The sequence below is a fragment of the Eschscholzia californica genome, unplaced genomic scaffold (assembly GCF_041429995.1).
Source record: "Eschscholzia californica isolate CP2 unplaced genomic scaffold, dmEscCali1.0.p SCAF_2, whole genome shotgun sequence".
Lineage (NCBI taxonomy): Eukaryota > Viridiplantae > Streptophyta > Magnoliopsida > Ranunculales > Papaveraceae > Eschscholzia > Eschscholzia californica.
In genome coordinates this window covers 22,866,713-22,884,383 of record NW_028238309.1, presented here as the reverse complement: position 1 = coordinate 22,884,383, position 17,671 = coordinate 22,866,713, and the positions used below count along the sequence as shown (strand labels likewise).

The following is a 17,671-nucleotide window of genomic DNA, read 5'->3' as shown; positions in this document are numbered from 1 at the left end:
AGCATTTCCTGTGCCTTCTATAACTCGATCCAAAGCCTTCCTACTTCACTCTCAACCCACTTTATTTGCTAAAACATCATCTGTTCAATTCAATAGCCTGGTTCTTCCACTGTGCTCGCTTGTTCTGATACCAAACTGCTACGTGTCTTAGCTGCGACCTGAGTTCATAAGCAAGCTGGTTCGTTCAGTCTGGCTCGAGCTTAATATCATGATTGAAGTTTGATTCTAAAATCCTCACCTGAGTTTTCAGTGAGTCGTTTCTTTAGACTTTTAGGTCTTCAAAAAGCCATTTCTGTTTGATTTTTCATTAGGAAAGAACGAACTGAGTGATCGGATGGTCTTATAATTCCTATGTGAATTCTGGTTCTCTGGTAATTGATCAGGATCTTGGCTAACCTCTTTCATGCTTGCAGTTGGTATTCACAAGCTTGCAAGTTGCAATCCCACAAATAGGAAGGAAAATAATCTCTTCAAAGTCCATGGATGCGGTCTGGTTATTATATGTAAGTCCCACGTTCTTAGAGATACGTTTTCATTTTTTAGCATAATTAGAGACAATGATTAGGAAATCTGGATATTCGTGGATCTGTTGGTGTACCTCGTTAGCTGCTTTCATACAAACTTTTGAGGGTCGAAATCGATATGCAGAAACAGGTGGTTTTTTATATGACCATATCGTTCTTCCGGATGATCTTAGACTCTACAAGAAGTGATGGTTCTGCTAATTAAGATTCTGCATTTCCACTCTTATCAGTTGTGCCCTTCTCTTGGATGACTTGTGTTTTTCTTTTGCTCCCATTTTTTTGTTTGTCGAAGGTTTGTTAATCTTACACTACCATCTTTAGTTGTAATGTTATAAAAGTTAAAGAAAATGTTTTTCGTCTATTGGTTTCGGTCGTCTTGTTTGTTGCTATCCTATAATGCCCGGTCTAACGTTTTCTTTGTCTTGTTTGTTGCTATCCTATAATGCCCGGTCTAACGTTTTCTTTGTCTTGTTTGTTGCTATCATATAACGCCAGGCCTGATGTTTTCTTTGTCTTGTTTGTTGCTATCGTATAATGCCAGGCCTGATGTTTTCTTTGTCTCGTTTGTTGCTATCCTATATGCCCGGTCTAATGTTTTCTTTTGTCCTGTTTGTTGCTCTCCTATAATGCGGAATCCTAACAGAGGAGTTTGATGAGATTTAGTCAACTTTTAATGCCTACCTTTCCGTTCACATCTAAAATCTTTTAATTAATAATTCATAGTCCAACGTGTGTGTGTGTTTGTATATAGAAGAATCACTTCGGGCAAGGAAAATGATTGAATGGTACTTTGAATCATTAGTATTGAAAAGTTGTGAGCTTGAATACCATATGATGAGTTTAGTTGATGAAATCATGTGGGTTGGAGGATCATTAGCACGTCCCCAACCCCACAACTTATTTTTATGTACGCTTTGAATAGTAGTTGGACTTTGAGTTCATATAAACTTCCATTTCAAAACCTTTCAACTAAATGGTTGAACATTGATGATGAATCAAACGACAATTTATCTGTAACTTGATTTACTCCACATTAACTGGATTTTTCCCGTTTCTACTTTCCACTTCAACAATAACTCTGCGTTCATGCTAAAACTTATGTCGTCAATGGCGGCTTTACTGCTTGAGTTTGCTTGAGTTTGGTTGAACTTGTAAAATCTACGTTAGATTATTGTGTGTAGAGTCCACAGGAAATGCTTCATTGGGCTCAACTTGAACTAAATGAGGCTGAATAAGCTTGGGACTACCATTTGAATGATAGTTGGCTCTGGAGGGCCATCCTTGATAGAGGCTGGATTGAGCTTTGGACTACCAATTGAATGATAGTTGGTTCTCAAGGGCCATTTATCAATAGTATAGCTTGAAAAAGTAATTAGGACAAAAACTAGACAAAGGAAAAAGAGTACAACGTGTATATATGTGGTATCTTTGTTGCAGAAGAAACTTCACTATATAATATTCTCCCTGTGATAAAGATCTCTCCCTGGAAAATATTATCTCTTTATTGTCTGATTACTCATACGTTACATTCTGATGTCCTGAACAAATTTTCTGAAAATTGTAGTTCGTAGTGGCTTGGTGAACAAGTTTACATAATGTTCGCATTATCTTCTGAGTATTAATTTCGCCAATAACAATTTTTTGTTGAAGATTTCGCCAATAACTTAGGCGAGATGTGTCTAGTTATGTCCCTTTAAATATATCATTCCTTGATTTGTGCAATAGCTGCATCCTCTTTATATATGACAAAGGATAGTATATGACATGAGCTCCTAATGTTGCTGACATATGTTGTTTACTCGATCGCAATGAGAAAGTTGTGGCACCACTTGTAAAAATATAACCATTATGTGAAATGTTTTGTGGATTAGGAGATATCTAGCATCTGTGTATCCTACTATTTGAGGATCATTAGATGGATCCCTAAGATCATTCATCTCAAATTCTTTTGTTAAATATTCCACAGCTTTGCAAACATCTTCAACTATTCCAATAATGTTGATGTCATCAACATATATTGCAATTATAGCATATCCAATATATGACTTCTTAATAAAAACACATGGGAAAATAAGATCATTTACAGATTTTTCTTTGATTTAATATTATTGAGATGATTGTATCATATTCGTCCAGATTGCTTTAGTCCATATAAACTCTTATTTAATTTAAGTAAAAACATAGTACGTTGTTTTTCTGAAGGTAATTTAAAGCCATCAAGGACTTTTATGTAAATAACAATATCTAGATTTCCATATAGAGACACAGTAACTCCGCCATTAGGTGCATGTCAAGGTCTTCTAGAACAATCAGACTTATCAAATACCTAAATGTAATGCATCCATAATAGGAGAATATATTTTCTCGTAGTCGATTTCAGGTTTCTACAAGAAATCTTGTGCCATAAGTCTCGCTTTATGACGAATGTCCTTCATTGTTTTTATTGCGTTACAAGGTCGCCTTCAACAAGGCACAATATCAAAAGCTAATACCATCAATCGAAGGTTCAATTCCTAAACTTTATACGTTCTATACTCATTAATTTAATCGCAAGGACACCTTTACTGACTTGAGTGTCATAGAGGTTTCGAAGTTCTTTGCAAGTTTCGCATCCTAGTTCTTGAGGAGCAGTTTGAGATTCAACGAAGCAATCTTTTATCCTGAATGATAACCAAAGCCAAATTTCGACGTCACCACAACCGACTGTATAAGAGGTTAACCTTTTGTTTTAATAAAGGACTTTTAATGATGGAGGTTGTAAAAGCAGAAAAATTGGAGAAAGAAGAAAAGTCGAAGAGAAAAAAAAGAGAAATTAGATCACAGGCCATGTCTTAGCTTTCTTCAGGGTTTTGCAGAATTGTTCGACAGATTCTCACGCGTTACGCACCCGTTTGCCACTTTGTTCTCAACTGTTCCCGCCTCCTGAGCGAGACAAGCTACCTTTATCTAGGAACCTCTTTTCCTTCAACCCAGCTCCCTGAAAACAACGTTCAACTTGCATGTGTTAAGCATATAGCTAGCGTTCGTTCTGAGCCAGGATCAAACTCTTCTTTTAAGTATCATTAGGCCCTGCAGTGGTAGAACATGGTGAACCGGGCGTACTCCTGAACGTTTCTTCTCTTATGATTTTTGATACTTTGTTTAGTTTAGTGATTGATATCAAAGTTTAAGTCTAGTCACTCAACTAATCCACTCGTGGAGTGCTAGTGGTATAGTAGGATTCATCTCACTGCCAGGTCCTCTTCTCCTCCAAATGGAAGATTCCAAGCAGCATGTCGGATCCGGGGAGGCGGTAGCAGCTATCAAGGAACCAATCTCTATTTCCCTTCCAACCGGTCTTACATAGAGCGTTTGACCCCATCTCCTCACTCTAAGCAACCAACAAGCAACTTCAATACTGGGGCGTGTTGGCCCCTATGTCTATGTCTTCAAAAAAGTCTTCTTTTCTTGATGCCATTGCAGGGGTTGTAACTTTCCAAAGTGCTTTAAGGCGAATGGTCAGAGAAATTCTTCCTGCTCAACTCCTTTAGTTTCTTTTTCAATGCCTTGAGATTAGCAATCAACCTATACATAGATTTACCCTATCTTGGGTGTTTCGCCTAGCCTATTGGGCTAGATAAACCTATATTTCTCTGCCCTACTTGTTGAATACTTGAACACCAACGAGCTCACTTTTCTCCAGTGTGAAAATCTCAAATACGACATAACATAAAAGTCAGAGTCAGACTTGGTGGACGTTTCCTTCTGGGGAAGGACCCCCTACTTGGTCCAACCCCGGAACGGAAGCTCAGCAATTGGCATATCAAATTCATAAGCGGACAGCTGAGAAATGATATGTGAACGCCTCTATGCCAGAAGGGAAGATGACTAAGCCCTTGGATAGCCATTCCCGTTGGCAAGTTGGTCAACTCACACCCGCCCTTCGCTCGTCAGTATTAGGGCGATATGGCAGTTCGCGAGCTTGATGTTCAAGAGTGTAGTAACACTTGGATGGATGAATCGGCAAATGTAGGGGAGATAAGGATTTAGGGCATTCATTTTTCAGAAATAGCAAAACAAGACACTACAAATTTTAAAATAGCGGAAAAACCAGTACGAATAAAATTATCCAAAAAAGACAATACAAATCTAAAATGGCGTTGGTATCTTACTCCTTATTTTCTTCAAATTTTTTACTCTTATCAGTCTAGTCATTGTTTTTTCCCTAAAAACTTTTTACTTTTGTTTGCGTTTTCTTACTTTTCCTGAAGTCTCATTTTGCTTACAATTATTCGCGCCATGTTTTTATTTCTAAGTCGTTTTTCTGTTTTTCTAACCATTCTTTTACCAAATGTTGTGTTTGTTATTATTTGGTGTTTATTCTTGTTTTTTTTACTGCCATTCTCGCTGTTTTATGAATCAATTTTTTTTTTTAATATTTTCTGATGCTTTTCTTGTCTCTAACTTTTGTTTACTGAAGTGTTGTGAATAATTTCTTTTCACATAAACAAACTCAAACAAGAGTTTGTATTGAACAAACACCTTTCTTAATTAACCACGAGTTAAACATAAGGGAATCTAAACTAGATATTTATCGAACACACATCGTTGCATCGAACAAACAATTGTTTGAGTCGATCAAATATTAACTTGTATGGATCATTTCGATCGTCTTTTTAATCTACAAGTCGAACATAAATGAATTTAAACCAGATATTTATCGAACAAACACTTGTTTGCATTGAAGAAAAAGTTATTGTATCGATCAAGTATCAGTTTGTATCGATCATTTTGGCCATTTTAAATAACAATGAGAGAACCACAAACACCACAAAAACTGTGACGTTCTAAGTCTTAGATTCTAATAATTTTTGTCTCCGCTTTTGACACTCAGGGTCAAGCCACAGGTACGTGATTTTGTTTTGGGTGAGGACTTTATAAGCCACCCAAAAGGCCTTATCATGGCGAAGACACACGATTCGCTTTATCCATCTGACTAAGCAGCAACACTATGAACCCACCACGTGTACCATATTGTCCTCACTTAGCCACCACCCACATTGATGTGAGGTTTTGTTCCGCACAGGAAGACCTCCCCACTTAAAAAGCTTGTGCGTGCACCTATAGCTCTTACTAATGTTACGATCTTTTTAATTTCACTCGTTTTTTATCCATGAAACAGGTAAAAGAGGTGATATGAAGCCTCCAAGACGGTGAACACCAACTCGACAGTTATAAAATAGATCCAGATGAGAATAATCTCGAAGCCATTAATGTAGATGATCTCAGTCAATTCATCTTCTTCAGTTCATCTTCGTTGATTCAATGCAGAATGAAGAAGATAAAAAACAGAATAAAGAGAACGGAGGAGAAAGAGGGGGTAGAGTCGACTACTCGTCTTGGAAAGAATACGAGGGGTTTAACTTAGTTTTAATATTTTATATAAATAAGGGTGATTCTGTCGTTATGATAAAAGTGTTTTGTTCGCCTATGTGGATGAACAAAATAATTCATTAAACTGCCATTTTGTCACTTTAATTTAGTTGAACTGTCATTTGATAATATAATTTTGACCCAAAAAAATATATTGGTGTTTTTTTTTAATTATTCAGCGTGTGCCTCGGACCCTTCACTTCTAGGTGGAAGATTATACCTCTTACCACTCCAACCAAAGGTTATTGGCTATATTGGTGTTTTACTTGTGTACCGGACATTAGACCAAGTTTTTTTTTTTGCCTAAATACCGATTTTTTCCAAGAGAAAAGTGTAAATCTTGAAAAGAGAAATTAAGGCAATGTTTGGCGCGCGGGAATGGCGTGGGAATAGAATGTGATTACCGGGAATCACATTCCAGATCATTGTTTGACTTGCGGGAATGGTGTGGGCCCAGAAATGTGATTCCCTCAAAAAGGGGTAATAGCAAACCAAGGGGGAGGTGGGTTTGTGATTTCCCTTCCACCGGAATCACATATATTAATATTTATTGACAAATATATCCTTAACAAAATATTGAATTACCAATTTTATTTATTTTTGTATGATTTGGTATTAATAAGTACTATTTATGTTTATGAACAAAATTTAATTTTTGATAAATTTCTATTTAGGTTTACGAACAAAATTTTATTTTAGATAAATTTTTATTAAGATATTTATTTATTATCCTTAAATTCTAACCCTTTGATGTATCGTGTTATTATTTCATATCTACGAATTTGAAAAAATAATACTGATTTTAATATATAACAAAGTTGATGTGTATATTTTATGCTAAAAAAAAGAGTTGATGTGTATTTTATGTAGTTTAAGTAAGGGTAAAAGTGCACTTTTACAAATATTCACATTCATATTCCTATACGAACCAAACGCCTAATTAGGAATATGTCAGGAATCAAATTCCCATTCCTGGTCAAACCAAACATCAAACTACAGTAATCTCATTCTCAGGAATCACGTTACGGGAATGTGATTCACAGGAATCACATTCCATTCACACGCGCCAACACATGGCCTAAAGACCGTTACCTTACCAAAAGCATGTAAATAGGGGGTCGAGATAGTGTACTAACAACATTCGGAGGGCCAAACAAATGAGTTGGTTCTACTTGGAGGGCCAAATAAATAAGTTGGTTCTACTTGGAGGGTCAGACATGGATTAACCTAGACTCGACCTTTCACGCTTGGAAATAGGTGCTAACGGCTAACCGTTGTCATTATTAATCCAACAACCTTTAAATTGACTAAAAAACCCCTAGTCGCTTCCCCAATTGAACCATCATTTTGGGGCTAATTTAGTATATTCATAAAGCAACACTTTTTCACTTTCTTGACAGAACCCCTTCACCTTCTCTCTCAAGTTTCATCATCAGTCATTCAGTCATCTCTGTTTCTCCCAACTTTCTCTCTCTACTCTCTAGTCTATAAATGTGAAAGTGACATCAAAATCAAGAAGAAGAAGAAGAAGAAGAAGAAGAAGAAGATGCAGAAATTCTTCAGCAAAGGATCGACCTCTAATGATCATACCCATGAAACCATTGAAACTTCTCCGTCTCAATTTCAATTTCAGAGTCAAAATTCTCATGTTTTTGCTTCTGGTACAGGTCCAGCAAGACCCCTCCGTCTTGTTTACTGTGATGAAAATGGGAAGTTCATGATCGACCCTGAAGCTCTTTCTGTTCTTCACATCATTAAAGGACCTGTTGCTGTTGTCTCTGTTTGTGGTCGTTCTCGCCAGGGCAAGAGTTACATTTTGAATCAGGTTAGTATTTCTCTCTCTCTCTCTTCATCCTTACTTATCACTTCAAATTTCTTTCTCATTCATGTTAGGGTTTCATTTATCTCTCTTATGTATAATGAATTATGTATAAAATTGTCGTGCCTTTGTTTTTGTGGGTTGCCTAATGTTGAAGACTGAGTTTTTCTTCATTAATGCATAAATTAGTTGGTTTATTTGTTTTAATGGAAGATTAGGGGTAGGTTCTTAATCAGCTTCTTTAGCATGCACTTACTTTTAAAGCTTGACCTGTTAAAAGAGGTATAATCCATAGAAGAATGTTGCTGCTACAAGCACGAAAGTTAAGACGTTTGTCGAGAACTAGTCAATTCAGAGATATGAGGAAGAGTTGAAAGAGATGGTGGTGACTGTGGTGGTTGGTGGCGGTAGTGGGGAAGAAGATGAAGGGGGTGGGGCGGGGAGGTGATTTTCGGAATAGGGGAAAAATTAAGCAACAGAAGGTCCTCCTCAGTCCTCTTAAAATTACCGTGCCCATAGTAAAGCTTTCTGAGCCCGTAGCAATCACTTAGCAGAAGTGTGTGATAATCACATATTGTAGATTAATTTGTTAATGTATTAGTAAAAATTCGTATGATGATTGACTAGGGTTTGTCATCTAATGATTGGTCTTATCATGAAGTATCTTGCAAGATAATGCACATTTACTTTAACTGCCATGAATGTTGTTTTTGTATTTGAAAGTTGTAACATTATAGCTTGTTGTTTCTTATTTGGGTATGTTGCAGATTCTTGGGCGGAGTAGTGGATTTCAAGTTGCGTCAACCCACCGGCCTTGCACAAAAGGGCTTTGGATGTGGAGTGCACCGTTGAAGAGAATTGCTCTTGATGGAAGTGAATACAATCTTATTCTTGTGGATAGCGAAGGAGTCGATGCCTATGATCAAACGGTTAGATATTTTCCTTTCTTATATGAATTTGTATATAATGATTTGGAATTTTTGAGTGATGGTCAAGCGAGCAACTCTAAAATTCATTATTTGCTAAAATAGTTGATTAGAAGTGGTTCATTTTCCAGGCAGAAAGTTAGCTACGGGATAATGTGAATGCCAAAATGGCAATTTTCCGAAGAATAAAATTTTGTTCCGTACCATAAAAATGCACTTCGTTGCAGAATCACATACTTTCCTTTATGACTGAGTTCAATAAGTTAATGAATATGTTTGTTGTAAAAGAAAGTGAGTGAATAATAAAAACTACTCTCTATTCCATAAGAAGAAATGTTAATTAGAAGTTGCAGATATATATTTCTTTGTGCTTCACGAAGAGAGAACATGTAGAAGGAAAAATAACTTAACCTAGCTTCCCTTTATTCTCGTAATTATGCTCGATTTTTCTCATTTATCTGGAGCAATTGTCATTTATCTAGAATGAATATTGACTTTTCTAGTTATTGTTATTATTCTTTTGTTGTATTATCATCTTTTTATTAGCAGCTTTGTCTTTTTCACTACCATATTAAGATTCACCGAGTATTCTATCTCCTTTGTTTCAATTCACGTCTTTAAATCTTTCCTGCTATCTCTTGTTCATTGACAGGGCACATATAGCATACAAATATTCTCGTTGGCCGTTCTTCTATCTAGCATGTTTATCTACAACCAGGTCCAGAAATCTTATGCTGACACTGTATTTACAGTCCTTGCGATATTAAACTTTTGATTACCCAATTTTTCTTAAAATGAATTGTACATGCTTTTATCTGCCAATTATTTGTTGTTTCACCTATTTAGATGGGTGGTATTGATGAAGCTGCACTAGACCATTTGTCTCTTGTCACTCAAATTACTAAACATGTTCGTGTTAGAGCATCTGGAGGAAGTAGCACGCCGTCTGAGCTTGGGCCTTATTCCCCAGTCTTTGTTTGGCTTTTGCGGGTGAGTTCTTTGCATTTTCTGAACTCTTTTACATATTGTCTAATTTATATATAATTCATTCATTGACATTTGCTTGGTAACTTTGGTTATGCTCCCATTACATTACAACGATGTTGATATTGGGACGACAGTCGTTTACCTATTGAAGGATTTCTAATTGGGAATTCTTTACTTGATAATTTATCTGTTCAGGATTTTTATTTGGGAATTCATTACTTGATAATTTATCTGTTGAGGATTTCTATTTGGTAATTCTTTACTTGATAATTATCTGTTCAGGATTTCTATTTGGAATTGGAAGAAGGGAATAGGAAGATAACACCGCGTGATTACCTAGAACTTGCCCTGAGCTCGGTGCAAGGTGGTGGCAAGGAATTATCTGCCAAAAATGAGGTATGGAGGGTAGCATTCATTTGTGTTTTGGAGACTTGCAACTTTTTATAAATGTTATTCTGCGCTTGTTTCAAATTCTTGAGTGTCTTTTGACAGCTTTTGCTTCTTCAATTTGATCTCAAGGGTTGGCTAATGAAAGTTCTTTCTGAAATTTCATTTCATATTCTAGATTCAATATTTTTTTGGTAGAGCAATATGGTGTCACTGACCCTATTGTCACTATATTTGTCTAAGTGGACGTGTTTACATGTGTTGGGAAATGTTTATCAGATCAGGGAGTGCATTCGTGCTCTTTTTCCAGAGCGTGAATGTTTCACTCTTGTGCGGCCTATGAACGATGAAAACGAGCTTCACCGACTTGATCAAATATCTGTAAGATAACTGACTGTTTACTACCTTGTTATTTGTTACATTTATTTGTGTGCAAATCATGAACTTAATTTTGGATCTGTTTTGACTTTTGGTTTCTATATACAGTTCGACAAATTACGCCCAGAGTTTAGATCTGGCCTGGATTCACTGACAAGTTTTGTCTTTGAGAAAACAAGGCCAAAGCAAGTCGGGGATGCTACAATGACAGGCCCAGTTCTTGCTGGTATCATACAATCGTATCTCGATGCTCTTAATACGGGTGCAGTACCCACAATCGCATCTTCTTGGCAGGTTAGTTGTGCCGAGTACCTCAATTTGTTACTGCAACTTCCATATTAGTTTTTTCATGTAAAAGGTTTAATGTGAGAAAAGAAACATATGCAGTTCCATCTATGTTGGGGGTATTTAGATATCGGGTCCTATCGAACTACCTATCTTAGGGTAATTTTTGACGTCCATTAAAAGATTTAATCAATCCATGAATTGAAGAATGAATTAGAAGACCGTACTTACTAGTTACCGAAGTCACGTTACCTGTTATGTGTAATCATATTATCCTAGTTGTATAGTAATTCTCTAAGTTTTCTGACATTGAGGATCTGAGCATGTTATGGAAGTAGAATAGTAGTTCTCTGGATTTCGTTCTTAGTGTATAACTATTATTCGACTTAGGTATAAAGCTGAGAAGCATTATACTTTTCTTGTATTGTATCTTTCTCTTACAAGATGGAGATTCTGATAATTGAAAGTAAGGAGTAAGGGCTCTTGACCTCTTTTCCCAAAGTTGGAATTGCAATTACTCTTTTTTAATATTTTCAGGTTAACTTCAAAGTTCGAACTAGTTGAGTGATTGAGCAACTTTTATGTTGCAGAGTGTTGAAGAAGGAGAATGTCGAAAGGCATACGATTCGGCTGCTGATGTTTATAAATCTGCTTTTGACCGGTCAAAGCCCGCTGAGGAAGTGAGTGAAAACCATGTAATTTGGCATTGCTGTTGATTATGATTGTTCTCTCATTTGCAATATTGTAGGATGCGTTAAGGGAGGCCCATGAAGAAGCAGTCCGGAAATCACTTTTTGCATTTAATACAAGTGCTGTTGGGGCTGGTTTAGTAAGACAGAAGTACGAAAAATTTATTCGGGGTTTCTTCACAAAGGAGTTCGAGGTGATTCCTCTCTCCCCTTCATCAGTCTAAGTTCTACTTTTCTTGTGTATGTAGAAGTCAATTTGAACCACAATATGAATGCAGGATTACAGGAGAAATGCTTATATGGAAGCAGACTTCAGATGCTCAAGTGCTATACAGAATATGGAAAAGAAATTACGAGCAGCTTGTCATGCTCGTGATGCGAAAATAGATCACGCTGTTAGAGTAAGCTGCTTAATTTTGAGATCACCGTTGTTAACTTGTTATTTTTCAAGTCTTAAAAAACCTAGATAGCCCCCATTTAGGATAGGTAACAGGCCAAAATAAATGTTCAATTTTTTGCTAAAACTGGAGCTAATTAATTGCACACTTGTCATTCCATCTCGTCCAACTACGTTTTTTCTCGACATATAACATCTGTTTTTAATGCAGGTTCTCGAGGATATGCTATCCGATTATGAGAAATCATCTCATGGTCCGGGAAAATGGCAGAAACTTGCTACCTTTTTACAACAGAGGTTTGTGTATTATCCTTTTCTGGTTTACAACTTCAGTGTCTTGTGTTTCTAGTAAACTGTCATATTTCAGTGTGGGAGGTTTGATAATTGACCTTGCTAAGAAAGAACTAAATCAAGCTCGATCTGAGAAGAATGCACTCTCTCTAAGATGCCGCTCAATCGAGGACAAGATGGGATTACTTAACAAGCAACTCGAAGCAAGTGAGGAAAACAAAGCCATATATCTAAGGCGGTTTGAGGATGCTACCAATGATAAGAGAAGTCTTGCCGAAGATTACACACGCGCGATAACTAATTTGCGGAGTCGGTGTAGCTCGTTAGAAGAACGGTGTTCGAGCTTAACGAAAGCTACTGAGTCTACCAAGAGGGAATCATTGGAATGGAAACGACTATGTGAACAAGAGTCTTCAAAGCAAAAAGCAGAAGAAGATCAGGTCAATGCCGAAGTTTCAGCCCTCTATTCCCGAATTAGTGTTGCTGAGGCAATCTTAGGCGCTGCCCGTGAACGTGCACAATCTGCAGAGGAGGAGGCAATAGAGTGGAAAAGAAAATTTGTTCTTGCTGATCAAGAAACGAAGGTAGCTCTTGCGAAGGCAGCAACAGTGCAAGAATGTCTAAATAGGCAGATACAACAAAGAGAAAATGTTCTAAGGGAAGAGTTTTCTGCCACTTTTGCCGAAAAGGTGAATCATTCTCTCTAGTGCTCTCTGTCTCTGTCTCTGTCTGCTCTCTGTCTGTCTCTCTCTGTCTCTCTCTCTCTCTCTCTCTCTCTCTCTCTCTCTCTCTCTCTCTCTCTCTCTCTCTCTGTCTCTCTCTCTCTCTCTCTCTCTCTCTCTCTCTCTCTAGTGCTCTCTGTCTCTCTCTCTCTCTCTCTCTCTCTCTCTCTCTGTGTTCATTAATTACTTCTGTAATTTTCTCCTGTTGTCGAATGAAGGATGAAGAACTTAGGGATAAGGTCGCTAAGCTTGACTCTGTGGACCAGCGATTGGTAACCGCTATTTTAGAGTTGAAGGTAAGCTTTTTAAAGCTTGTGTAATCTCTCAGTTTATTTCTTTTATATTTTGTTCTTCGGCGAAGAAAGCTCCTTCCATTAACATAAACTGGTCTAAAAAGGGTTGACACAGTTATCAATCAAATTTCGAGACGGTTATAACTTGCTGTAAAATTTCAACCTTGAAAGTCCCCATGGCTGAGAGTGATTTTCACTCCATATCACAGCTCTATAAAGGTCCAACCCATTAACCGTTCTATAACCAATATAGGAAACATTCTTCATAGCAAAATCTGGCGAGACTAACTCTTGACTGTTTACATTGATGGTATGTGTTTTCATATGTTTAAAGGCTGCCGAGGCGAAAATGGAGAGCTATGAAGTTGATTGTTCTACCCAGAAACTAGATATCAAAAAGTTGCGTGAGAAGTTGGATGCTACCAAAATTGCAGCTCAATCTTTTGAGAGAGAAGCCCTAAAATTGAAACAAGAAAAGACTCATTTGGAGCAGAAGTACCTGCCTGATTTGCAAAGATTCGAGGAAGCACAAGAAAGGTGTAGAATCTCTGTAAAGGAAGCCAAAAGAGCAACTGAGATGGCAGATAAAGCTCAAGCAGAAGCAGTAACTGCTCAAAGGGAGAAGAATGACGTCGAGCGAATTGCAATGCAAAACCTTGCTCATCTTCAAAAGGCAGAAAGACTGATTGAAGGTCTAGAAAGACAGAAATCTAACTTGATTGATGAAATAAACAGCCTTCATGTTTCAGAAATGGATGCTCTCTCAAAAGTCACTCTATTGGAATCTAGGGTTGAAGAGAGGGAACAAGAGATTGAGTCCTTGTTGAAATCGAATAATGTAGATAGGTCAAACACTGTCAAAGTCCTGGAGAACCTTCTTCAGGCAGAGAGAGCGGCAAGAGGAGAAGCAAATTGTAGGGCAGAAACTCTATCATTGCAACTGCAATCTACTCAAGGTAAGCTAGATATACTCCAACAAGAGTTCACTTCTGCTCGTCTTACAGTAACTGCACTGGATAGTAAACTTAAGATCACTTCTCATGCAAAACGTTCAAGGCCTAATGAATGCGAGTGGGAATTTGTCCATGATATGGATATTGACGAGGACATAACCCGAGTAACAAAAAAATCCAAGTACACAACTACCCCTCACAAAAGTTCATCAGACTTCGACCATAACAAGGATAATCAAAGTCGACAAACTGGGTCGGAAGATTATACGAAGTTTACTGTATTGAAACTTAGACAGGAGCTCTTGAGACGTGGTTTTGGTACCGAGTTACTTCAATTGAAGAATCCCATCAAGAAGGATGTTCTGTCACTCTATGAAAAACATGTCAATCAGCACAAGTAGTAACTCTGTATCTCTTTATCTCTGTTTGTCTCTCTCTCTCTCTCTGAGCTTCTCTAGCTTGTGCATATGAAGTTGTCGTTCTGCCGTACATGAATATATAAGTCGTTCTGCTTCTCAACTTATGTGTATAGTGTCATTGATCGTAGACGTTGAAGTACTAGTTTACTTGGTCATATAGTTCTGTAACAGAGTTCTGCAATGTTTTGAAGAACCATATATAACAATTTGTAATATAAAGTCTGTTTGTGATTTCATATATTTCTTTTTTCTGTTTGTGATTTCATATATAACAATTTGTAATATAAAGTCTGTTCTCGATCATTATGACTATTCTTGGAACCTTTTCTTTTTGAATTATTAGCACGACAAGCTTAATAAACACTGTATAAGAGTGAATTGGGGTAATGTAATGAAGGTGTAAGTCTGAGGACCAGTTAGTTGTTGACTTTTCTGCTAATTCTGTTAAGACTCGCTCCTATATAAAGTGAGATTAGGTCTAGTAATAGTTTAACTTTTCTCATTCAATAAACAACTCTTATAAAAAATTTCATAGGATCATAGCCATTTTCTGTGAAAGGAACAAAATCAAGAAAGATAAACATCAAAAGAGACAATTCATTCTTCCTAGTTTTCGATTCTAGAAGAATTTTAAGAGGAGACACCACTTTCAACAAAAAATAAAAGTCACAAGTTCTTGCTCGTTTCAAGGGAAAATAATCGTTTCCTCTCATTTCTCTATCTGTTAAACTACTTTTCATATCTTGGAGTTTTCTGGGGGAGGGATCCCTCCTCCGGATTTTCTTCTTTGTTGTTTATATTATATCTATAATAAGATCTTGGAGTGTAAGTTTTAGAGAGAGATTCTATGAAATCAAATCTTATTCCACACAGTTCTTCTTATTGATTCTTCCTCTTCTCCTTGTTCTTCTCTCTCTAACATGGATCACATATTCATTTCCTAAAGTTACAAAAATTAAATTCGATGAAGGATATAATCCTTTTGTTGATGATTTTATATGTTTAAGGAATGGGAGTATGGATAAAGATGTCAGTAGAGAAAAGAAGATTCAATATCGCGGAATTCTACCACGAACAATTCAAGAAAATTGAAGATGAATTTACGAGTCAAGAAAAAAAAACTATCAAGAATCACTTTTATTAGTTTAATATTATTGTTGTAATTTTCTTTTTGTCGACCTTTAGGGTCTTTAATTCTCACTCTATAGGATCTTTTGTCGACCTTTAGGGTCTTTAATTATCGATCTATAGGATCTTTGTGTCTGTGTCTAGTCAATTCTTTTCCCTTCATGAGCCACTTTACATTTGAATGTATGTAACTCTCATGAAGTTTTCAGAGGAGAGGAATAAGGATTCTACCATGTACTTTGTGATGTTCACTGATGAATGAAAGTATGGTTTTGATTAAAAAAAAACATCAAAAGAGACCTTGCAAACTGCCATTAATGGCAATCGCTAGCTCACCTTCTTCTTTCCATATGTATTCACCTAATTCAAACTCTTCACATGACTTCAAATGAAGTTAGTTGCCATTTTCAAACGTCAGTTTGTTTTTGAGTAATTAGATGAAACGGATTTCCTAATACAGAAATATCAGATTGAGAGAATGCTTATTAGCATAGATTTTATCGGTTATATTGAAATACATAGTCATACTATGCACGACAGAGGTAAGCATAGGAGTGGAAAACATCAAAGTGGATATGGAAGAATTGCTCGGTCGGGAAGCGCTGCATGATAAGGACTTTTAGAAAAATCTTAAGACTGTACCCTAGTATCTTTGTCTCTGTTGTTCGATCCATTTCCAACTCTTTAAGGGAGCTTTACCGTGCTTCATCTTTTAAACCGCTGTACTTACTAAGAGTTATCATTTTTGTAGCGTGTCAAATATCTCTCCGATCTAAAGACCTGTAAGGCTGATTTAGAGTTTCGCAAAGCTGAACTGGAAGCTTGCAGGAATGACTTGTAGAGATGATCTCAAAATCTCTAGACCTGACTAGGTGATGACGAAGACCAAGGCAGCGAAGCTTACCTCGATACAACTTTCTTTGCAGGAAGAGCTTGGGGCAGTAAAGTCAGAAAAGGAATCTTTCGAGAATTCCTTAGCTGCTGAGCGAGCTAGAACTGAAGAGTTAATAGCTAAGATGAAGGCGGTGAAAGAGAATCGGTACGATCAACTCCTAGAGCTAAGGGGAAATTTTGTGGGAGTTGAAGGTGCAAACCGAATCTGTCAAAGTTTTCAAGGCTTCACGAGAACAGCAAGGCATTCGGAATCAGTTGTTTGAGGATGGGTTTAGTATGGGCAGGGAATGTACTTGACATTACTATGAGATTCCACAAGTAGCTCTTCTATCTTAAATCCCTCAGGGAGATGTATCCAAGCTGGTAAATCAACTTCAAATCGAGCTTGGAACTAAGGAAAAAGTGATTTCCAGCTCTAACAAAGAGGAGAATGTTGAAGACATCGAGCTCTGAGCCCTCTTATCAAAGTCTGTACTATCACATTTAATTCCAAATATAGGTTAGCCAAAAATTTGTCATGAGATCCGCTGATGACTTTATTTTGGCACATTCATCGCTTTTTTTTCGATGCAAAATTTAACGATGCCTTTATTTTGGCACATTCATCGCTTTAAGCATTTGCTTACACATTAAGACCTTTTATCCAGTTGATTCCTCTTGGACCATCCTTTTTATCCCCTAAACCTTTGGTTCCCCTATCCTTATTGCTCATCACTCCATGTTATGCATTTCCTCAACAGTAGAGTTATAGCCTACAACTTCTACTCAATGAAATGACCATGGTAGAATTATATCTTCCTTGAGGCACCCAAGTATTTCATCTCAAACTCACCCTTTAACTGATCTTTTAACATGTGGATTTCTGACACATCCTTGCAAGCTATCAGTATGTCATCCGTATATAGAGGTAGATATAAATAAGAACAATCACATAGTTTCATGTGATACACACAACTATCATATTTGCTTCTATCATAATCGTTTCTGACCATAAAGGTATCAAAACGCTTATATCACTGCCTAGGAGACTGTTTCAATCTATACAAGGATTTCTTCAGCAAACATACCTGGTCTTCTTTCTTAAGAATCTCAAACTCCTCTGATTGATGCATATAGATTTCTTCCTCCAACTCCCTCCAGGTAAGAACGCGGTCTTAACTTTAAGTT

The 17,671-nt window shown here is 37.0% G+C and overlaps 1 protein-coding gene across 1 annotated transcript; it reads left to right on the top strand.

The window, feature by feature from the left end:
* The first annotated feature begins 7,072 nt into the window (after window positions 1-7,072).
* On the top strand, window positions 7,073-14,718 carry LOC147556968 (uncharacterized). Its single transcript, XM_086657970.1, has 14 exons — window positions 7,073-7,761; window positions 8,523-8,684; window positions 9,334-9,399; window positions 9,528-9,671; window positions 9,951-10,064; window positions 10,335-10,436; window positions 10,542-10,727; window positions 11,309-11,398; window positions 11,467-11,601; window positions 11,686-11,808; window positions 12,016-12,101; window positions 12,172-12,784; window positions 13,036-13,113; window positions 13,445-14,718. Exons 1-14 carry the CDS (start codon window positions 7,483-7,485, stop codon window positions 14,462-14,464), a joined length of 3,198 nt encoding a protein of 1,065 aa, XP_086514096.1. The 5' UTR covers window positions 7,073-7,482; the 3' UTR covers window positions 14,465-14,718.
* Window positions 14,719-17,671: the final 2,953 nt, after the last annotated feature.